The sequence below is a fragment of the Ranitomeya imitator genome, chromosome 4, assembly GCF_032444005.1.
Source record: "Ranitomeya imitator isolate aRanImi1 chromosome 4, aRanImi1.pri, whole genome shotgun sequence".
Lineage (NCBI taxonomy): Eukaryota > Metazoa > Chordata > Amphibia > Anura > Dendrobatidae > Ranitomeya > Ranitomeya imitator.
In genome coordinates, this window is record NC_091285.1 from 369,956,688 (window position 1) to 369,981,494 (window position 24,807).

Genomic DNA, 24,807 nt, shown 5'->3' on the forward strand with positions numbered 1-24,807 from the left:
AGTAGGGCCCGATATTCTAGGACAGAGCGAGGACAGTAAAGCGAACTTTGCAGTCTACAAAAAACCCTAAAGCAAAACCACGCAAAGGGGGCAAAAAAACCCCACCGTGCCGAACTAACGGCACGGCGGTACACCCTTTGCGTCTCAGAGCTTCCAGCAAAACAAAAGACAAGCTGGACAGAAAAAAGGCAACAAAAAAGCAAAAAGCACTTAGCTATACAGAGCAGCAGGTCACAGGAACAATCAGGAGAAGCTCAGATCCAACACTGAAACATTGACAAGGAGCAAGGATAGCAGCATCAGGCGGAGTTAAGTAATGAAGCAGTTAACGAGCTCACCAGAACACCTGAGGGAGGAAGCTCAGAAGCTGCAGTACCACTTGTGACCACAGGAGTGAATTCAGCCACAGAATTCACAACAGTACCCCCCCTTGAGGAGGGGTCACCGAACCCTCACCAGAGCCCCCAGGCCAACCAGGATGAGCCGCATGAAAGGCACGAACAAGATCGGAAGCATGAACATCAGAGGCAAAAACCCAGGAATTATCTTCCTGAGCATAACCCTTCCATTTAACCAGATACTGGAGTTTCCGTCTAGAAACACGAGAATCCAAAATCTTCTCCACAATATACTCCAATTCCCCCTCCACCAAAACCGGGGCAGGAGGCTCAACAGATGGAGCCATAGGTGCCACGTATCTCCGCAACAACGACCTATGGAATACATTATGTATGGAAAAGGAGTCTGGGAGGGTCAAACGAAAAGACACAGGATTGAGAACCTCAGAAATCTTATACGGACCAATAAAACGAGGTTTAAATTTAGGAGAGGAAACCTTCATAGGAATATGACGAGAAGATAACCAAACCAGATCCCCAACACGAAGTCGGGGACCCACACGGCGTCTGCGATTAGCGAAAAGTTGAGCTTTCTCCTGGGACAAGATCAAATTGTCCACTACCTGAGTCCAGATCTGCTGCAACCTATCCACCACAGAATCCACACCAGGACAGTCCGAAGACTCAACCTGTCCTGAAGAGAAACGAGGATGGAACCCAGAATTGCAAAAAAATGGAGAAACCAAGGTAGCCGAGCTGGCCCGATTATTAAGGGCGAACTCAGCCAACGGCAAAAAGGACACCCAATCATCCTGGTCTGCAAAAACAAAACATCTCAGATATGTTTCCAAGGTCTGATTGGTTCGTTCGGTCTGGCCATTAGTCTGAGGATGGAAAGCCGAGGAAAAGGATAGGTCAATGCCCATCCTACCACAAAAGGCTCGCCAAAACCTTGAAACAAACTGGGAACCTCTGTCAGAAACAATATTCTCAGGAATGCCATGCAACCGAACCACATGCTGAAAGAACAAAGGTACCAAATCAGAGGAGGAAGGCAATTTAGCCAAGGGCACCAGATGGACCATTTTAGAAAAGCGATCACAGACCACCCAAATGACTGACATCTTTTGAGAAACGGGAAGGTCAGAAATGAAATCCATCGAAATATGTGTCTAAGGCCTCTTTGGGACCGGCAAGGGCAAAAGCAACCCACTGGCACGAGAACAGCAGGGCTTAGCCCTAGCACAAATCCCACAGGACTGCACAAAAGTACGTACATCCCGTGACAGAGATGGCCACCAGAAGGATCTAGCCACTAACTCTCTGGTACCAAAGATTCCAGGATGACCAGCCAACACCGAACAATGAAGTTCAGAGATAAGTTTATTAGTCCACCTATCAGGGACGAACAGTTTCTCTGCTGGACAACGATCAGGTTTATTCGCCTGAAATTTTTGCAGCACCCGCCGCAAATCAGGAGAGATGGCAGACACAATGACTCCTTCCTTGAGGATACCCGCTGGCTCAGATAAACCCGGAGAGTCGGGCACAAAACTCCTAGACAGAGCATCCGCCTTCACATTTTTAGAGCCCGGAAGGTACGAAATCACAAAGTCGAAGCGGGCAAAAAATAACGACCAACGGGCCTGTCTAGGATTCAAGCGCTTGGCAGACTCGAGATAAGTCAAGTTCTTATGATCAGTCAATACCACCACGCGATGCTTAGCTCCTTCAAGCCAATGACGCCACTCCTCGAATGCCCACTTCATGGCCAGCAACTCTCGATTGCCCACATCATAATTACGCTCAGCGGGCGAAAACTTCCTGGAAAAGAAAGCACATGGTTTCATCACTGAGCAATCAGAACCTCTCTGTGACAAAACCGCCCCTGCTCCAATCTCAGAAGCATCAACCTCGACCTGGAACGGAAGAGAAACATCTGGCTGACACAACACAGGGGCAGAACAAAAACGACGCTTCAACTCCTGAAAAGCTTCCACAGCAGCAGAAGACCAATTAACCAAATCAGCACCCTTCTTGGTCAAATCGGTCAATGGTTTGGCAATGCTAGAAAAATTACAGATGAAGCGACGATAAAAATTAGCAAAGCCCAGGAACTTTTGCAGACTTTTCAGAGATGTCGGCTGAATCCAATCCTGGATGGCTTGGACCTTAACTGGATCCATCTCGATAGTAGAAGGGGTAAAGATGAACCCCAAAAATGAAACTTTCTGCACACCGAAGAGACACTTTGATCCCTTCACAAACAAAGAGTTAGCACGCAGGACCTGAAAAACCATTCTGACCTGCTTCACATGAGACTCCCAATCATCTGAGAAGATCAAAATGTCATCCAAGTAAACAATCAGGAATTTATCCAGATACTCACGGAAGATGTCATGCATAAAAGACTGAAACACAGATGGAGCATTGGCAAGTCCGAACGGCATCACTAGATACTCAAAATGACCCTCGGGCATATTGAATGCAGTTTTCCATTCATCTCCTTGCCTGATTCTCACCAGATTATACGCACCACGAAGATCTATCTTAGTGAACCAACTAGCCCCCTTAATCCGAGCAAACAAGTCAGATAACAATGGCAAGGGATACTGAAATTTAACAGTGATCTTATTAAGAAGGCGGTAATCAATACACGGTCTCAGCGAACCATCCTTCTTGGCTACAAAGAAGAACCCTGCTCCCAGTGGTGACGACGATGGGCGAATATGTCCCTTCTCCAGGGATTCCTTCACATAACTGCGCATAGCGGCGTGTTCGGGCACGGATAAATTAAATAATCGACCTTTAGGGAATTTACTACCAGGAATCAAATTGATAGCACAATCACAATCCCTATGCGGAGGCAGAGCATCGGACTTGGGCTCTTCAAATACATCCTGATAATCAGACAAGAACTCTGGGACCTCAGAAGGGGTGGATGACGAAATCGACAAAAATGGAACATCACCATGTACCCCCTGACAACCCCAGCTGGATACCGACATGGAATTCCAATCCAATACTGGATTATGGGTTTGTAGCCATGGCAACCCCAACACGACCACATCATGCAGATTATGCAACACCAGAAAGCGAATAACTTCCTGATGTGCAGGAGCCATGCACATGGTCAGCTGGGCCCAGTATTGAGGTTTATTCTTGGCCAAAGGTGTAGCATCAATTCCTCTCAATGGAATAGGACACCGCAAAGGCTCCAAGAAAAACCCACAACGTTTAGCATAATCCAAATCCATCAGATTCAGGGCAGTGCCCGAATCCACAAACGCCATGACAGAAAACGACGACAAAGAGCATATCAAGGTAATGGACAGAAGGAATTTGGACTGTACAGTACCAATGACGGCAGACCTAGCGGACCGCTTAGTGCGCTTAGGACAATCAGAAATAGCATGAGTGGAATCACCACAGTAGAAACACAGACCATTCAGACGTCTGTATTCCTGCCGTTCAACTCTAGTCATAGTCCTATCGCACTGCATAGGCTCAGGTTTAACCTCAGGCAGTACCGCCAAATGGTGCACAGATTTACGCTCGCGCAAGCGTCGACCGATCTGAATGGCCAAAGACAAAGACTCATTCAAACCAGCAGGCATAGGAAATCCCACCATGACATCCTTAAGAGCCTCAGAGAGACCCTTTCTGAACAAAGCTGCCAGCGCAGATTCATTCCACTGAGTGAGTACTGACCATTTCCTACATTTCTGACAATATACTTCTATATCATCCTGACCCTGGCACAAAGCCAGCAAATTTTTCTCAGCCTGATCCACTGAATTAGGCTCATCGTACAGCAATCCGAGCGCCAGGAAAAACGCATCGACACTACTCAATGCAGGGTCTCCTGGCGCAAGAGAAAATGCCCAGTCTTGAGGGTCGCCGCGCAAAAAAGAAATAATAATCAAAACCTGTTGAATAGGATTACCAGAAGAATGAGGTTTCAAGGCCAGAAATAGCTTACAATTATTTTTGAAACTTAGAAACTTAGTTCTATCTCCAAAAAACAAATCAGGAATAGGAATTCTTGGTTCTAACATAGATTTCTGATCAATAGTATCTTGAATTTTTTGTACATTTATAACGAGATTATCCATTGAAGAGCACAGACCCTGAATATCCATGTCCACACCTGTGTCCAGAATCACCCAAATGTCTAGGGGAAAAAAAAAATGAACACAGAGCAGAAAAAAAAAAAAAAAATGATGTCAGAACTTTTTCTTTCCCTCTATTGAGAATCATTAGTGAGGCTCCTTGTACTGTTATGTTTGCTAATGACAGGTGTTATGAAGGCAATCCAGAAACACAGTGTGCTTAGCGATCAGAGCGCACACAGTGATCTGACAAATACCCAAAAATACAAGAACGAGCTCTGAGACGTGGAAACTCTGTAGACTGCACACCTGATCCTATCCTAAACACAACTAAAAGCGGCTGTGGATTGCGCCTAACAACTACCTAGGCAACTCGGCACAGCCTAAGAAACTAGCTAGCCTGAAGATAGAAAAATAGGCCTGACTTGCCCCAGAGAAATTCCCCAAAGGAAAAGGCAGCCCCCCACATATAATGACTGTGAGTAAGATGAAAAGACAAAATGTAGGGATGAAATAGATTCAGCAAAGTGGGGCCCGATATTCTAGGACAGAGCGAGGACAGTAAAGCGAACTTTGCAGTCTACAAAAAACCCTAAAGCAAAACCACGCAAAGGGGGCAAAAAAAACCCACCGTGCCGAACTAACGGCACGGCGGTACACCCTTTGCGTCTCAGAGCTTCCAGCAAAACAAACGACAAGCTGGACAGAAAAAAGGCAACAAAAAAGCAAAAAGCACTTAGCTATACAGAGCAGCAGGTCACAGGAACAATCAGGAGAAGCTCAGATCCAACACTGAAACATTGACAAGGAGCAAGGATAGCAGCATCAGGCGGAGTTAAGTAATGAAGCAGTTAACGAGCTCACCAGAACACCTGAGGGAGGAAGCTCAGAAGCTGCAGTACCACTTGTGACCACAGGAGTGAATTCAGCCACAGAATTCACAACACCGTGGGCTGGGGTTACAGAGTTAGCTGCTGACTGGTGGAGCAAGCTGAAGTTAAGAAGGGCTGGTACACATGATCAATGTCAAAAGATAACGTTAGGGACAAAATAATAAAACAGATGAATTGTAAAAATACAAGCCAAGGTCAGAAGACAGGATAAATCAAGAAAACAACATAAGAGCTAGGATTAGAGCTACAGGCCAGGTAAGCAGAACTTATTGACTGACATTGGAAGTCAGAGACCTAAGGGTTTAAATAGCAGACAGTCCCACCCAGGACTCTCAGAAAGGATTAACCAAAACCAAACAACTAACTTCATAACTCTCTAATCTAGTGACACTAAAATCTAAAAAATAATACAAGACTGTAGCTGTCATGCTTCACCCACAACAAAGACGTGGCACCGTCTAGCAGCGAAAGTAGAAACAGTTTGACAGGAACCAGTGCAGATGTTACCATACACCATGTGATGTTAATAATAATAACAATATATTAATAATAAAAGTATTTATATAGCGCCAACATATTCAGCAGCGCTTAACATTTTAGATGAGATTTGTACAGGCAATAGACCAATAGACATTACAGCATAACAATAATCACAGTTCAAAACAGATACCAGGAGGAATGAGGTCCCTGCTCGCAAGCTTACAAACTATGAGGAAAAGGGGAGACACAAGAGGTGGATGGTTACAATTGCTTTCGTTGTTCAGACCGGCCATAGTGTAAGGCTCGGGTGTTCATGTAAAGCTGCATGAACCAGTTAACAGCCTAAATATGTAACAGTACAGACATAAAGCGCTATTAACTGCATAAAGTGTATGAGAACATGATGCGAGGAACCTGATTATGGTTTAAGTTTTTTGAATGGGCCACACAGGGATCGTTAGGTTAATGTGTTGAGGAGGTAGGCCAGTCTGAACAAATGCATTTTTAGGGCACGCTTAAAACTGTGGGGATTGGGGATTAATCACATTAACCTGGTAGTGCATTACAATATATCATGTGAATATAGCCATACTATCTTTTCCAGCCAATCAACTTTAAGTGATACCGTACCATAAATCATGATGCCAGTCCATCAGACCAATAACAATATTTAATCTGTTTTCTGTAGCAAAGGTGAAGTGCTAAAACAAAGGCCCCGATTTATCATTGACTTTGCACCTATTTTTTCTCTAGTTTTGTGTGTTTTGCACCTCATTTTTGTTTTCATCCAATTCAATATTCTATTTGTGTTTTTTTCAAGTATTTATTTCCCGCTTTGTGGGTGAAATTTAGCATTTCAAGATGTTTCTGCCCGATTCATCAATTACATTTTTTTTTAATTATACAATTTCTGGCAACTCTACTCTATTCCCACCCCTGGAGCATTTTTCAGCATGCAAGTATTTTGTATAAACATGCAACGTTTAGCACTCAAAAGTCAAAAGAAAATTTCAAGACAGAAAAGAAACAGTTTTGACTTTGTGCCAAATTCAAGAAATGCATGCACCATTTTGAAAAATTTGGCACTAAAATCAGCAACTAGTTTCACAAGACAAAAAAACTGAAAGTGACATAAAAATGCAAATGATGAATTAGTGTCTAAATATATATATATATATATATTGACCCTGACACATTATGTAACTACAACACAAACTGCAGAAATTAATTAGTATCTAAATTATCTAAATTACTTAAAAAATATCGACTTACATGATGGACTACTTGGTGTTTTGGTGTCTATATACTGGTTAAAATTCAGCAGGAATTCTGTGTTATTGTTGGATATCTCTAGGTCAGTGCAGTATTCTCTGTAATAATTAAATAAGTACATTAATTTCTGTGAGTCAGAACATAGTCTGTTTGTTCTTATTGTGTTACCATAATGTTAACTCAAAAACATAAAGCGCATATCTCATAATTATAAAAAGAAAATGGACAACAATTCAAAATAAAGAATATAGTAGTTAATATAGATGATAAAGGTTGATAATATAAAACAGGAAATGTATGAACTTTACTATATCACATATTCGATACGTTGAAAAACCATGTAAAATATGTTAAGCTTTAAAATCCAAAAATTGATTGACCTTGGAGCTAAGTAAGTGGAGCCAACGTCTTCAAAATACTCAGGCTTCAGAGTTTCAGAGTCTGAAAGAAAATAGGAAGCTTAAATTAATATAGAGAACACATTATTTTTTTTGCATCTGGTCCTCCTGAAGCCTATGAATAAATAAAATACATCAATGGTGGAATGTTAAGCCAACAACTAAACATTTGTGCAACCTTTGGAGGCATTTTCAGGCAATGTGGAAAAAAACAGGATGACATTTTAATGTATATTGGTACATATTTTGGGCTGAAATTTCAAAGAGGACCTGTCAGCATTCATCTCGTATAACAAGTATGTTCTGATAAATACTTTGAAACACACCTGTAATGCATTTTCAAACTAATTTGCATGCAGTCTAAAAGCTTGATTTCTCGGCACTGGACTTGTCCTTCCACACAGATATGACTTTTTGTCATGCTAGCCTATGCAGATATACCACTATACAGCCGTACCAATATTGCCAATACAGCAATACAACTGGTTTCATTAGTAAAATTGTCCTGATAGGTTCCCTTTAATATCATTTAAAGGGGTTTTCCCATGAAAAAAGTTCATTTTAATCAACATTTTAATCAATAGATCTTTGAATAATAATATCAACAATTGGATGTGCTTAAAAAAATGTTCCTATTTACAAATGCTCCCCTGCTGTTACCGTGCAGGAACATGCTCTGATCCTGGGCATGGGAGGATGCAAAAGAGTATACAGACACTACAGCACAGGATAACAGTTGCATCTTTCTTTGAGACAAAATATTGCTTAAAAACAACCAGTGAAAATTTTTGCCTCCCAAAAAGAATCTTTTGCGATCCCAAGCTGTAATATCTACATATTCTTTTGCTTTCTCCTCTGCCCAGGAGATGTGGTTTGATCAGACTGTGTTTCTGCATGGTCAGAGACAGCCATTACACAGTACATAGCTGGGGAGAATTTATAAGATTATCTCAGCAAAGGAATAATTTTTAATACACCCAATTATGGAACATATTATTATTTCAAGTTGCATTAATTAAATAATTAATATGAACTTTGTGGGAAAACCACTTTAACACATTTACAACTGGGTATTACAATTTTCATTGTCAAAGTTGTGTGTCACAACACAGTCTTTCACTGATTGGATAAATTCAAAATGTGTAGTGACCTACCACCAACTGTTACCATCCAGTTCTCAATGTATTTATAAATTTAAACAATGAGAAACAGAAACATGACACAATGTTTTCACAGAAAAAAGTCAAAGATAGGCTTCTCAAGAACTGTTATTTCACAATAAATACAAGTACTTACTAAAACCAGACATTTCAAGAGAACAGACAGGTCTTCTTTAAATATGTCTGAGCAACATCATCAAACCTAGCCTCAACATGATGCATTCAGCAAGCTCTTGTTTGCATTGAACAATAGGATCATGCACTATATTTTTTACAATTTTCTTAGCAACTTAATCTATAATATAGACAGGTAGGTAGGCTAGGAGTAAATCGTAGCTATACATGCTCAGATTATTTGCACCTGGCTGGCTCTGCATATAAACAGGCTAGCTATTCACCTTAGTCAATCAGCTGGGGGAAGCTGACACAAGTTGATTTGTGTTTGAGCTGAAAAGAGAGACAAGCCAGAATCTCTCTGAAAAGAGTCTGTGTAAGATTTCCAAGCAAGGTAGTCATGGGCCGTGGGCAAGCTTCTGTTCCCACTCGCTTTGGCATCCTACAGACAACTCGTGTCCCAGTCCCAGTGTGCTGATGTGTGTGAGGTGCATCACATTTACTGCAGTGCTACAGGCCTTTTCTGACTCCAGGAACTTCTCTTCTGAAACCAAGGCAGAAATAAATCCAGGAGACACGAGGTTCATAAAAACATCCAAACCTCTACTTAGTGAATGGCAGTATTTACGGCATTTACAAGCAGGTATGAGGATAAGGCCCAATGGATTGTCATCTTTCCCACAGTTACCAGATACAACTTCAGTCCTGGTTCTCAGTATAAGTAGAACATCCCTTTTAATATTTCTTCTAGTTCTAGGTGATATTCTCCTTTTCTAGCTGTATATCTGGATTCCATTTCACTCCACCTCCAAAGGGTTGAGTCCAGTTTCTCCCACAGCTTCGCAAAAGGAGAGTGCCCCCAGGCCTTGACGTTTATCTCGAGGTTCCCAGGCCTGCAAAGGGGACTCGTGAGGAGGGGTTCTCTGGCAATCTACTGCCCAAAGGTTCTGGGCTCATGCTGTCCTTAGCAGACACATTCTGAGCCTGTCACTTATCCCTGCTCAGCACTCACGGACCTTGTCTCTTCCTTCCTCTCCTTGGCACTAACTCTCAGTTCCCCTTGCCAAATTGGGCCGGCCATTCCAGTTAAACAGGTCTAAGCTAAATGCAGCCCCAGTGAGTGTTATTTTTTTGCAATATACATGAAAATCAAATACATTGACCGCTTTAGCGTGCTAGGAAACAAACCATCAGTCTCCACCACTCCTACATCTGCACAGGCTGTGTGCCTCAAACTGCAAGCATCACTGGTTGCTATGGTTGATAGCTGTTCTGTTTGACTTGATTTTTTTCTAATTCAGTGGTATATGAGTAGCCAGAGTCTGTGCTGTATAGTTAGTGCATGGAAAAGGCTAGGGATTTAAATTTAAGTTTTTGTTTTCACATTGTTTTGATACAAGAATCCAGTGCCTATGTGAACACTACCTGCAACCTACCTGAGAGTGAATAACTACATTTCGTGGAGAATGCAGGCATGAAGTTTAAGAGAGCACAGGCGATTGCAGTGTAAAGACCTAGAAAAATTCAGCTACAGCATTGCTAACACAATTTGAAAGCATCGAGGAGCTTGTTAATCAGTTAGTCAAGGTGCAGAAGCAGCAGATATAGCAGCCCCAGCAGCAGCAGCCGACTCAACAGGAAACTGTCAAACTCCTCATCCAGCAGTTTCAGCAGCAGCATAAGCAGCAGTTACAGAAGATTCCAATGCAGCATCAGTAGAAGATTTCTCTCTTGACAGAAACTGTCCAGATCACGGAGATGGCACCACCTGCCAGCCAAACTGAAGATCTCTGGGTGAGGCGAACAATACAGCTAGATGTGACTCTGGAGAATGATGTCTTGGCTTTCCTGAATGTCTTTTAAAAGGTGGCAAGCAGAGAGAAAATGCTGCCCTCAGAGCAATGGGTAGAGGTCCTAGCTATGTATGTTACTTGGGAACCACAGAAAGTGTACTACGTAGGATGCCAAAGAGTACAGTACAACAAGCTGAAGGCAGAGATTATGGCACATTTGGGTGTAACCCTCTGTCGCTACCAAAGGGACAAACCTCCCCAATGCCAGATATGTGACCTGTTACACCTGGTCCAGAAATGGCTGCAGCCAGAGACCTGCTCTCAGGCAAAAATGGTGGAAATAGTAGTAGTGGAAAGATTTATATACTTGCTAACAACATCCGTGCAAAACTGGGTTGCCCAGGGAGATCCAACAGGTTAATGTGGTATACATGGTATGATTTTATTCTCCCTGGTTGGTGGACCTTGTAGTTGACGTCACTCAACTTTATGACCACCTCGTATGGCCCTTGCCACTTGGCTAGGAATTTACTTTCAACCCCAACACCCGGTCAACACCAACACCCTGTCTCCAGGACTAAACTGTCTAGGTCTTGCCGACCGATCGTAGACCCTTGCCTGGGCCTCTTGTGCTTGAAGGAGGCTCTCCCTCACAATCGGCATCACACTTGTCCTGCATCTGCGCCACATGTTCGATGACGCTTTGGTGGGGTGTTACCTCCACTTTCCAGGTATAATGTCCAGAAGACCCTGATGGTGCTGTCCGTATAACAGCTCGAATGGTGAAAACCCCATAGAGGCCTGTGGAGCTTCTCTAATGACAAACAGTTGGTATGACAGCAGGCAATCCTAATCTCTGCCATCCTTCTCCACGACCTTCTTCAACATAGATTTCAAGGACTTTTGAACCTATCCACTTGGTCATCTGTCTGCAAATAGTATACCTATGTCCTAAGTTGGGTAATTTGGAGGACCTTACACAACTCCCTCATTACCTTGGACATGAACGGTGTCCCTTGGTCTGTCAGGAACTCCTTCGTCAAGCCCATCTGGTAGAAAATATTAACTAGCTCTCGCACAATACTCCTGGCGGAGGAGTTTCTCAGGGGTACCGCCTCTGGGCACCATGTAGCATAGTCCATTACCACCAGGATGCATTTATGACCCTTGGTAGACTTAACTAAGGGCCCAACTAGGTTCATGGCAATCTGGTCAAATGGGACTTTGGTTATGTGCAACAGCAACAGGGGACTGGGAAAATGTTGGCAGAAATTAACAATGTCTTGGTGACACCCAGGTCAGTGGAACCACTGAAGGCCCTGTTCTTGAGTCTTGTCTACCCTCAGATGCCCACTCGACATGAGAATGAGAATGGGCCAGATCTAATACCCTACACCTATAGGGACCCGGCACCAACAACTGCGCTATCACTTCCACTCTAGTCACATTGTTAAACACATTTTTCAAAGTTAGATCCTGCATTTGGGCAGTCCCCAAAATCCTCCAGAAACCCCCAACTCAGTAACCTTGGCCTCACTGGTCACTGTCTTGTTCTCATCACCATCAAGGACACACAGGGGGAACTCATCAGCCTCTGTCTGTGGTGGGGAATCTTCATGGGTGGACTGGCTCCTGTTTGCATTAGTGGGCATCCTCGCCTTTTCCCAGGACCTCATTAGAATCATTACCACTGTTCATTTTTATTGTTATTCTGGCAATGGGGAAGTCCTTGGCATCATCATGCATATAGCAGATGACCACGTGTTTTCCTGGGATCAACTGGTGGGGAAGTGGGGCCCTTATCAGGGTCACCAAACTTCCTGAATCAAAAGACCTGACTCCAGCACCCCATTTATTGTCATGAGACATGCCTGTGGCCCCTCGCCAGGCTGACAGTTCACACTGCAGGCAAGAAAAGCATAGTAGGTGCAGCGTCTCCCTAAGCTGCAGTCCATGTCTTCAGAGGACAAGGGACTAAGGGTCAACTCTATGTCCCGGACCATGAAATCTCCAGCAGAGCAAGTCTTTACCCATATCCTTTGACAACCCCTCAGCGACCCCTTGGGATCTAGGACTCACGCCAGTGGTGGCTCTACTACCCCTCTTTTGGGGCTCAGGCTTTTGCTGAGTACCCCAGTATGGGGATGCACTCCCCCCAGGCTTTCTTAGGGCCATCTCGACCTCCTTGTATCATTCCACTAGTCCCACCAATTCATCCGCATTCCAAGGATCTCCTTGTGCAATCCAGGTCTGCATTGGCCTAGGAAGGGAATGAACGAATCTGTCCATGACAACCTGCTCGACCATCTTGGCTGGAGTGGAGTATTCTGACTGCAATCATTTTTGTGCAAGATGCAGTAAATCAAACATTTGGGTTCTAGGCAGTTTGTCCCCATAATACACCCAGTGGTGAACCCTTTGTGCTCTAACCGACATAGTCTCTCATGCCAAAATTTCAGTTTTTAATTTGGCTTACTCCTGAGCATCCTGTAACATCAAATCATAATAAATCTTTTGGGGCTTGCCAGTTAGATAGGGGCCAACACCTCCACCCACTGATCTGGTAGTAGCATCTCAAGCTCTGCTACCCACTCAAACACAGTAAAAAATGATTCCACATCATCATCCAGGGTCATTTTCTGCAATGCTCGTCTTACCACTTTCCGGACATATGTGCTGTCACCTGGACTTGGGGGAGGGGCTGCCAACCCTTCCACGAACCGCCTCTGTGAGCAAGTCAATCTACTGCTGGTGCTGCTGTTGCATCTGCTGTATGAGCGGCTTACTGGGCCATGCTGTATTTGCTGTTGATGCTCACTCAGGGTTAGCAATCTCCATGGTTCAGGTCCTTTAAAACAGGCACAAACACTTCCATGGAGTGATCCGCTCCAGAAATTGAACACTGCTGCCTTTGGAGGCCAGTTTCCTAAGCCCCATACCAAACCTTGGGGTGGAGATAAAGTGGACATCCTCCCGCCCACTGTATTGATGTCCACATAAATCTCAGCCCATTATAAAAATTAGCTTAACCCTTCACTACACTTCGTGTGCTGGAGGAAAATATCTGTTTTTTGGGGGTTTTATATCACTTATGCCATTAAGCCTAGTGAAACATATCTCCCCTCCAGCACTTTATCAGTGACTTTGTCACTATATATATATATATATATATATATATATATTTATATATATATATATATATATATATATATATATATACACGTACACATATATATTGGCAATATTATAGTTTGAGTTGCTAAGAAAATTACAACCCCTGTGGCACTAGTCCATACAAAAAGATGAGGGGACAACTGGTCAAATTGCATCATGGTAATCCTCGGCACTTGATTCTGAACTTACCGTCAGGAACGTTGTTTAACAGTATGAAGTAATATATGCAGCCATACTGATTGTATCTGTCACACTAACTTAAAACTCTGTTTAACAACATCAATAACTAATGATTCTACCGCCTATATTCATGAACAGCTACCATGTAGATATGATACTACATGCCACTTTGACTGAAGATCTAAGAGCCAAGCATAAAGAAATGACAGACATAAACGAGGAAAACATGAAATATTTGGCTAAAGGTCTATAGGGATAGTAAAGACGAGCAAAGTAAGCATAAAGGAAGTACTTGCCCTTCAATTTGACCTTTTTGGCTGTGATTATCCATCATAGAGAGAAAGCAAGAGATAGAAAAAAAGGAAACAAAGGGGAAAGGTAAAGGGGGTCACAAACAATATTTTATTCAATGAAAATCTTGAATAAAGATATTGTAACATGATCAAAAGGTTTATTTGTGTACAGTTCAAGTTTGGAGAAAAAACAGACAAACACCCATTACAACAAAAATGTAATTTCTCACTAATATCATGTTGCTGAAAATATCTTCTAAGCAAATGTAATGATAATGGCTAAACAAATAAGAAAATATTCTGAGGATTAATGCCATCCCTTTATACTCCTTATTTCTGTCTGGCTTTAAAGTAGGCATTATATCATTTATAAAATATAGTCTTTCAGAGTCATATGTACTGCTCTTGTTTTCTAGATTTTGACTGTTTCATTTATTACATCATAATATGTCATACCTAACAACAGATTAGAGATTAGAAAAATATACTGTAAAGGTACCGTCACACTAAGCGACGCTGCAGCGATACCGACAACGATCCGGATCGCTGCAGCGTCGCTGTTTGGTCGCTGGAGAGCTGTCACACAGACAGCTCTCCAGCGACCAACGATGCCGGTAACCAGGGTAAACATCGGGTTACTAAGCGCAGGGCCGCGCTTAGTAACCCGATGTTTACCCTGGTTACCATCGTTAAAGTAAAAAAAACAACCACTACATACTTACCTACCGCTGTCTGTCCCCGGCGCTCTGCTTCTCTGCTCTGGCTGTGAGCGCCGGTCAGCCGGAAAGCAGAGCGGTGATGTCACCGCTCTGCTTTCCGGCCGCTGTGCTCACAGCCAGTACAGGAGGAGTGCAGAGAAGCAGAGCGCCGGGGACAGACAGCGGTAGGTAAGTATGTAGTGTTTGTTTTTTTTACTTTAACGATGGTAACCAGGGTAAACATCGGGTTACTAAGCGCGGCCCTGCGCTTAGTAACCCGATGTTTACCCTGGTTACCAGCGAAGACATCGCTGAATCGGCGTCACACACGCCGATTCAGCGATGTCAGCGGGAGATCCAGCGACGAAACAAAGTTCTGGACTTTCTTCTCCGACCAGCGACATCACAGCAGGGGCCTGATCGCTGCTGCATGTCACACTGGACGATATCGCTAGCCAGGACGCTGCAACGTCACGGATCGCTAGTGATATCGTCTAGTGTGACGGTACCTTAAGACTAGAGATGATTGAATAAATTACATGTGAATTCAAGTCAAGAAGAATTTTATGAAATTTGCAGGTTGCGGCAAATGCAAACAATTGCCAATTTGATTAGTGCAAATCGCCCACAAAAATGTCAGCTGCCTTTTTACAGTGAAGACATTTCAGCAGTTACAGAAATATGAGATTACCTCAGGTGCAATATGGGTCTCCCCATAATTTCTTGATTTTAACACATGACATGGTATGGTGAAAATAATTAGTAGGGACTATCATGGCCTGCATAAAATTCAACACAGGAATTGCAGCAGTCATCTTTGGCTCATTTGAGGATATTGAAATTCTATCAGTAATAAATACATGAGAATAAAGCCCTAAAAAATTGGACAAATACTCATGACAGTAATGTGTTGTATAACTGAAGCACTAAAAAGGAGAGTAGTAGTCTGAGGATAATACATAAATTCAATTGAAAAGGGGAGAGAAAAATAGGAGGGATGCCAGCAGCAGTGCCAGTCTCACTGTGATTGATCAGTTATACAGTGTTGCTGACATCTGTCCTGCTACATTTGAAGTACAAATTAAAATGTTTATCTTTATTCTTAATGCAGTAAAAAGCAAAAGCAAGACAACACAATAGCTTTATGCATAATAACATCTGAAATCATTGTCACAGAGTCCTAGCTTGTCATAAGCAATTGTACTGAGTTTTTGCTTTTATCGTACTATCGTTTTTCTGAAGGGGAAATAATTGTTTTTTTTTATTCAAAAAAAAAATTCTTAAAATTTCACTAAGATGGTCTACCTCACAAAGTGTGCATGTTGTAAACAATTTATTTTTGCACATCTGCTTTACAAGCCATATTTTACATCTGTAGATGCCACACTAACACAGTCAGGTGCTGATTTTTTCTATGTGTACTTGCCTAACATTTATAAGATTGAATTCTTGAGAAAGGGGCTAAATTTTGCTAAAAAAAAAAAATAAAGTTAAAAATTACCTTTATTTGTCCATATCTATTTTTGCACTCGAATTTTAATGGTCCAGTTTGTCAAACACACACATTTTGCTTTCTGTAAGGGTCCCCTAACTTGCATTTCTTAACACCACCTTTTTAGCAAGGCTTAAATAATTGTGCTTGAAAATATTGTGAAATGCTAATTATAGTATTGTACAAAATGTATGGTAAAATAAAAAAAAGTCGCAATGGAAGGGATGGGTTGGTATAAAAGAAACAAAAACATACCAAGGGTAAGAATGCTCAAGCAGCAGGAGCATCACAACATCCACTGGAACAAGCCATTCAGACACAGTACTACCAAACGCAAGCCACAATTGGCCTCCTTTATCTTTAGCAAACATTGACAATCATAATAGTGGGGAAGAAGCAAAATGGACTATGAAATATATGGAACATCACTCATCTTAGTAACAAAAGAATGATATTGCCTATGACAGCGACACAGACAGTTTAAGCCAGGGTTATACACAAAATGATCTGCCTGATCATAAGTTACTAAGAAGTTTAATTTTGTAACCATTTTTTATTTTAAAAAAACAGAAGTTTGTCAATGCACTATGTTATTAAATGGGCTGATGGTTACTACAGAGTCACAATACATTTATATGGTGAAGTCAATTTGACATTACTAAGGCTGAGTTTGCATTAAATTGGTTGAAATGAGTTGGATACAATCCTAGGAAACCTCAGAGTGTTTTACACATTTTTTTCAAGACAATTAGAGCACCTGCAATTAGTGAAGAATTTAGTCGCCTTAAATAGAATTTTTGGAAAATTTCAACCAACGTATGAGATTTGAATTTCAAAGATTCTATCAACTCCACAAATAATGTTTCTGTGGTAAATCTCCTACTTATTTGTATGAGGTGATTTGGACACAGATGTAGAGAGCCTATACAAAAACAGTGTAACTAAAGTTGTGTCTTCTCTTTGACTAATAAACAGCAATGAAAATAAAATACATGTTCTTAGAATTAAATTAGATTAGTTATTTCAGTATAATATTGCCTTTAATTTCTAGCCATACACATACATTTGCAAAGATATCCTTGATACATCAGCAAACAAAGATTAAACAATGATTCAGTTAAACAAAGTACAAATGATTTGGGTTCTAGAAACTGTGTTCATATTCTTGTAGAGAATATGAACTTTCTGCTTCTCAGCCTGCAAGATCTAAAGATCCTTTATATATTATACACTGACAAGGTCATCCATATTTGGTGGCTTTGTTAATATCACAGAGTTACCGTATATTAGACTTGAGACTGAGCAGCAGTGCGTAAGAATCATTGCAATCTTTAGGAATTTTGATGAAAGAATCAATGTCAGTAATTATTGATCTGTTCAGAATACATATATCAGCCAAGTTTATAGCTTGCTTTAATTAGAATTTATTTTAGTACTTACATTTGGCTTGAGTTATTGTTTCTTCAAGTTTAGCTTTAATGTAATAAAAACTGTAGGAAGGCAGCACTACAGCAAGGCTAAAAAACAAGAATATATGATGATTAAAAAGTAAAGAGTGCAAAATCAACGTATCTAACTAAGTCTATAAACTGATACAACAAGCTAATAAAGCCTGCACACAAGCAGATGCGTCTTCCCTTAAGTTTTCTTTCCTCATAATAAAAATTAAATCCCAAGATGCTAGTAATTTGCTTCACAACCACTGGGTTGCTATATATATATATATATATATATATATATATATATATATATACACTAGATGGTGGCTGGGTTCTAACACATCGGGTATTCTAGAATATGTATGTATGTATGTATGTATATATATAGCAGTCATTTAGCATATAGCAGAGGCCACGTAACACAGACAGCCACATAATATATAGCACAGCCATGTAGTATATAGGAGCCACGTCGTCTATAACAGCCACGTAGTATATAACACAGCCCACGTAGTATATAACACAGCCCAAGCAGTATATAACACTGTGCACGTAGTATATAACACTGCCCACGTAGTATATAACACTGCCCATGTAGTATATAACACTGCGTACATAGTATATAACACTGCCCACGTAGTATATAACACTGCCACGTAGTATATAACACAGCCCACGTAGTATATAACACTGCACACGTAGTATATAACACTGCCCACGCAGTATATAACACTGCCCATGTAGTATATAACACTGCCCAAGTAGTATATCACAGCCCACACAGTATATAACACTGCCCACGTAGTATATAACACTGCCTCGTAGTATATAACACAGCCCATGTAATATATAGGATCCACACAGTATATAACACAGCCCATGTAGTATATAACACTGCCCATGTAGTATATAACACAGCCCACGTAGAATATAACACTGCCCACATAGTATATAACACTGCCACGTAGTATATTGCCCAGCCACGTAGTATATAGCAAAGCCCACATAGTATATAACACTGCCAAGTAGTATATTGCCCAGCCACGTATTATATAACACTGCCCACGTAGTATATAACACTGCCCACATACTATATTACACTGCCACGCAGTATATTGCCCGGCCACATAGTATATAACAATGTCCACGTAGTATATAACACTGCCACATAGTATATAACACAGCCCACGTAGTATATAACACTGCCCATGTAGTATATAACACTGCCACGTAGCATATAACACTGCCCACATAATATATAACACTGCCACGTAGTATATAACACAGCCCACATAATATATAGCATCCACACAGTATATAACACAGCCCACGCAGTATATAACACTACCCACGTAGTATATAACACAGCTCATGTAGTATATAACACTGCCTACGTAGTATATAACACTGCCCATGTAGTATATTGCTCAGCCATGTAGTATATAACACAGCCCACATAGTATAAAAAACTTTGCACGTAGTATATAACACAGCCCATGTAATACATAGCATCCACACAGTATATAACACAGCTCATGTAGTATTTAACATTGCCCATGTAGTATATAAAAATGCCAACATAGTATATAACACTGCCCACGCAGTATATAACACAGGCCACATAGTATATTATACTTCCACGTAGTATATTGCCCAGCCATGTAGTATATAGCACTGCCCATGTAGTATATAATACTGCCACATAGTATATTGCCCAGCCACGTAGTACATAACACTGCCCACGTAGTATAAAACAATGACCACATAGTATATAACACTGCACACGTAGTATATAACACTGTACACATAGCATATAACACTGCCCACGTAGTATACAACACTGCCCACGTAGTATATAACACTGCCACGTAGTATATAACACAGCCCACATAGTATATAACACTGCCACGTAGTATATAACACAGCCCACGTAATATATAGCATCCATGCAGTATATAACACAGCCCATGTAGTAAATAACACTGCCCACGTAGTATTCAGCACAGCCCACATAGTATATAACACTGCCCACGTAGTATATAACATTGCCCATGTAGTATATTGCCCAGCCACTAGTATTTAACACAGCCCACGTAGTATATAACATTGTGCACGTAGTATATAACACAGCCCACATAATATATAGCATCCACGCAGTATATAACACAGCTCATGTAGTATTTAACATTGCCCATGTAGTATATAAAAATGCCAACGTAGTATATAACACTGCCCACGCAGTATTTAACACAGGCCACACAGTATATAAAACTGCCAAAGTAGTATATAGCAGCCTCTTAGTATATAACACAGCCCACGTAGTATATGACACTGCCCACGTAGTATATTATACTGCCACGTAGTATATTGCCCAGCCATGTAGTATATAGCACTGCCCATGTAGTATATAATACTCCCACATAGTATATTGCCCGCACACGTAGTATATAACACTGCCCACGTAGTATATAACACTGCTGACATACTATATAACACAGCCCACGTAGTATATAAGACTGCCACATAGTATATAACACAGCCCACGTAATAAATAGCATCCATGCAGTATATAACACAGCCCACGTAGTATATAACACTGCCCACATAGTATACAGCACAGCCCACGTAGTATATAACACTGCCCATGTAGTATATAACACTGCGCACGTAGTATATAACACAGCCCACGTAATATTTAGCATCCATGCAGTATATAACACAGCCCACGTAGTATTTAACATTTCCCATGTAGTATATAAAATTGCCAACGTAGTATATAACACTGCCCACGCAGTATATAACACAGGCCACACAGTATATAAAACTGCCCACGTAGCATATAGCAGCCTCGCAGTATATAGCACAGCCCACTTAGTATACAACACTGCCACGTAGTATATTGCCCAGCTATGTAGTATATAGCATTGCCCATGTAGTATATAACACTGCCGCGTAGTATATTGCCAAGCCACGTAGTATATAACACTGCCCACGTAGTATAAAACAATGACCACATAGTATATAACACTGCACACGTAGTATATAACACTGCACAAGTAGTATATAACACTGCCCACATAGTATATAAGACTGCCCACATACTATATAACACTGCCCACATACTATATATCACTGCCCACATAGTATATAACACTGCCCACGTAGTATATAACACAGCCCACGTAGTATATAACACTGCCACATAGAATATAACACAGCCCACGTAATATATAGCATCCATGCAGTATATAACACAGCCCACGTAGTATATAACACTGCCCACGTAGTATATAACACTGCCAATGTAGTATATTGCCCAGCCACATAGTATATAACACAGCCCACGTAGTACGTAACACTGCATACGTAGTATATAACACTGCCCACGTAGTATATAACACTGCCTACATAATACATAATACATAATATATAGCATCCACACAGTATATAACACAGCCCATGTAGTATTTAACATTGCCCACATAGTACATAAAATTGCCCACGTAGTATATAACACTGCCCATGCAGTATATAACACAGGTCACACAGTATATAACACTGCCCACGTAGTATATAGCAGCCTCGCAGTATATAACACAGCCCAAGTACTATATAGCACTGTGGGCAGCATATCCCAGTTAAAAAAAAGAATGAAAATAAAAAATAGTTATATACTCACGCTTCGGAGTCCAGCGAAGTTGTCCCTATTCGCACAATGCAGCCGACAGCTTCCGTTCCCAGCAATGCATTGCGAAATTACCCAGATGACTTAGCGGTCTCATGAGACCACTACGTCATCATCTCGCGAGACCGCAATGCATGGCCCGGAGTGTCGCGAGGAGTGGGAAAGGCGCAGGAAGGTGAGTATATAATGATTTTTTTTTTAAATTATTTTTAACATTAGATCTTTTTACTATTGATGCTGCATAGGCAGCATCAATAGTAAAAAGTTGGTCACACAGGGCTAATAGCAGCGTTAACGGACTGCGTTACACCGTGGCATAACGCGGTGTAACGCAGCCATTAACCCTGTGTGATTGCTGACTGGAGGGGGCACTGACAGAGTAGGAAGGGGTGAATTCACGGCCGGACTGTGCCCATTGCTGATTGGTCGTGGCCGCCATGTCATGTCATGTCAGAACATGATTCTCATTTGGTCTGACATGCACTGTGAGCTGTGAGGTCTTATACAGACAGGTGTGTGCCTTTCCAAATCAAGTCCTATCAGTTTATTTAAACACAGTTGGACTCCAATGAAATAGTAGAATCATCTCAAGGAGGATCACAAGGAAATGGACAGCATGTGATTTACATATGAGTGTCTGGGCAAAAGGTCTGAGTACTTATGGCCATGTGATATTTCGGTTTTTCTTTTTTAATAAATTAGCAAAAATTTCTACATTTCTGTTTTTTTTTAGATAAGATGGGATGCAGAGTGTACATTAATGAGAACAAAATGAACTCTTTTGAATTTACCAAATGACTGCAATGAAACAAAGAGTGAAAAATGTAAAGCATCTGAAGACTTTTCGTACCCACAGTACATATATGATGAGCAGAAATGCAAATAAATGTGGTGGTACATTAAGTATGAACAGATGCCACAAAAGTCAGTTACCAGTTGGTTGCTAGGCCTTGGGGCTGTGCAGCCGCATGGGAGGTGTGAGGTGCCAGTTGTTTCTGATTTCTTCCAACATGATACTATGGTGTGACATCCCGTAGAAGAGAACCCTAGGTCACAGCCTCGCATGAGCAATTAACCTCTCGTAACTCCCTTTCCCATCCACGGGATGGTCCTAGGTTCTCTCACCTTGGGTTTAGTAGCTGATACTCCAAAATCTGTGATGAATCATAACTTCTCAATGGAACATCATAAGGAGACTGTTTTGGCACCATAGTATCCGGCTGTGCCCCCGTCATGCATGAAAACCAAATATGGCTTCCCTACCTGGCTTCTACTAGCAGTTCTACGTATCTCTCCACTCTGGGGGTGCTAGAATGGGTGAGACCTAGGCAAGAGTTCATCCCGTTCCTGCAATCTCAGAAATGTAACCAGTGTATGACTAGAATGTATGATAACTCCTTAACTTCTTTTAAAAATACAGCTCCTGTCTGTCTGGGCGGGTTTCTTTGAAGCAGTTAAGCAGCTTGGGCTTCCAGAAGGAGTTTGTGCCACCATAAAGGACTTGGTGCGAACAAGGCTGCTAGATTGTGAGTTTTTAACTTGGAGCTTTTGCAGCTGAACTACCTGCTGAGCCAGGTGTCCTGTCTCAGCTTGACATTTTGACTGGATATGATAGTCAATTGGCATAAAATTATACCCCCCATATTCCTTACTCTGCCCATTGCTAAAACAGTTACAAAAGCAAGTTTGCTGTTAACTAAAAATATGCCTTTTTCCCATTTCAAATGAAATCTGCAAATAGGTATTTTTGTCAACTGTAAGTCTATGATTTATTTTCATCAGTATTCTATGCAGTTATAGTGAATTCGAATCTGGCAGATCCTTCAGTTCATTGGCTGCAACTTGCACAAATCTCTGCACTAATTTTGTATGTACTGGCACTTATCCACCAATAATAATGAGCCATGGGACCCATTAGCACAGTCCTTTGCATGCAGTCTAGCAAGCAGTTAAAAACAGTTTTATTTTCCTTTTAAGGGTGAATTGGGTCTTTTGCTTACTGGGTCCCTATTCAACAGCAGAAGTTGCACATATGGTATGTCTCTGTCATCACTGTGCAGGCTCATACAAAATCCAAGCATAAAGTAGAATAATCTGCCAGCTATATCTAAATAACAGGTCAAACGAGTTAATTAGCACATGGCATGCATCAAGTGCACTGATGTTAGGTTCTGACTACTTGTGCAGTGTATCCATTCGAAGAGGTAAAATTCATAAAAAGAAAGGAGAAAAATATGTGCAGTTTAACTGTTAAGATCTAGCATGATGTAAATTTTCGTTGTTGTGACTATAATATTGCTAATATTACTTATTATCATCACAACTACTTATACTTATATAATGCTAGCTCTTTACACTTAAAATACACATATTTGTATTTCTTTCTATCTACTGTATTTTTCAGACTATAAGACGCACCAGACTATAGGACACACCTAGGTTTTAGAGGTGGAAAATAGGGAAAAAAATATTTGAAGCAAAAAAATGTGGTAAAATAATTAGTAACTAGTGATGAGAGAGTATACTCGTTGCTCGAGATTTCCGGAGCACGCACGGGTGACCTCTGAGTATTTGTTAGTGTTCGGAGATTTAGTTTTCATCACCTCAGCTAAATGATTTACATCTAAAAGCCAACTTGAATACGTGAGGGGATTCCCTAGCAATCAGGCAACCCCCACATGTACTCTGGCTGGCAATTAGCTGTAGATCATTTAGCTGAGGTGATGAAAACTAAATCTCCGAACACTAACAAATACTCGGAGGTCACCCGAGCGTGTTCGGGAAATCTCGAGCAACGAGCATACTCGCTCATCACTATTAATAACATAAATAACATACTATTATATGTGGTGTTATTATATATAATAGTATGTTATCATGTAGAAAGCTATGTGTAGAAGATGGAGCTGCGGGACCAGTGTGGTGTGTGTAAAGTACTATGTGAAGATGCTGGAGGGGGAGTAAAAGAATGGGGGCACCAGGCTTATATTTAAATCACCACTCCAGCACTGAAAAATAACACTGGAGTGCTGTTTTAAGATCCCATGTGAGAACTATAACTCCCAGCATGTCCTGCAGATGCTATGGCATGCTGGGAGTTATAGTTCACCACAGGAGTGGCAGAGTGCTTTTTTGGGTGTTATGGTGACTAACCTTTTAATTAATTCATAGTTGTTCAGGCTGTACAGGTCCTGCAGCCAGCCAGCCACACTGTGGTGAGGTAAAGAGCTGGAGCATCCCATGACCGCACAGAGCCCTCTTATTGCCTTTTCACAGGTCATAAGAG

General features: G+C 41.3%; 1 protein-coding gene across 4 annotated transcripts in view; it reads right to left on the reverse strand.

The window, feature by feature from the left end:
* The window catches only part of CACNA2D1 (calcium voltage-gated channel auxiliary subunit alpha2delta 1), a 1,366,870-nt gene that overhangs the window by 146,514 nt on the left and 1,195,549 nt on the right, over positions 1-24,807 (reverse strand). For 2 of the 4 annotated variants that reach the window (XM_069765154.1, XM_069765152.1), the window contains 4 exons: positions 17,838-17,914; positions 14,211-14,231; positions 7,476-7,536; positions 7,096-7,193 (listed from right to left, as the gene is read on the reverse strand). In XM_069765154.1, coding sequence (XP_069621255.1) covers positions 7,096-7,193; positions 7,476-7,536; positions 14,211-14,231; positions 17,838-17,914 — 257 coding nt within the window. The remainder of the gene's footprint in view (positions 1-7,095; positions 7,194-7,475; positions 7,537-14,210; positions 14,232-17,837; positions 17,915-24,807) is intronic. The other 2 variants (XM_069765155.1, XM_069765153.1) reach the window with 1 other exon arrangement.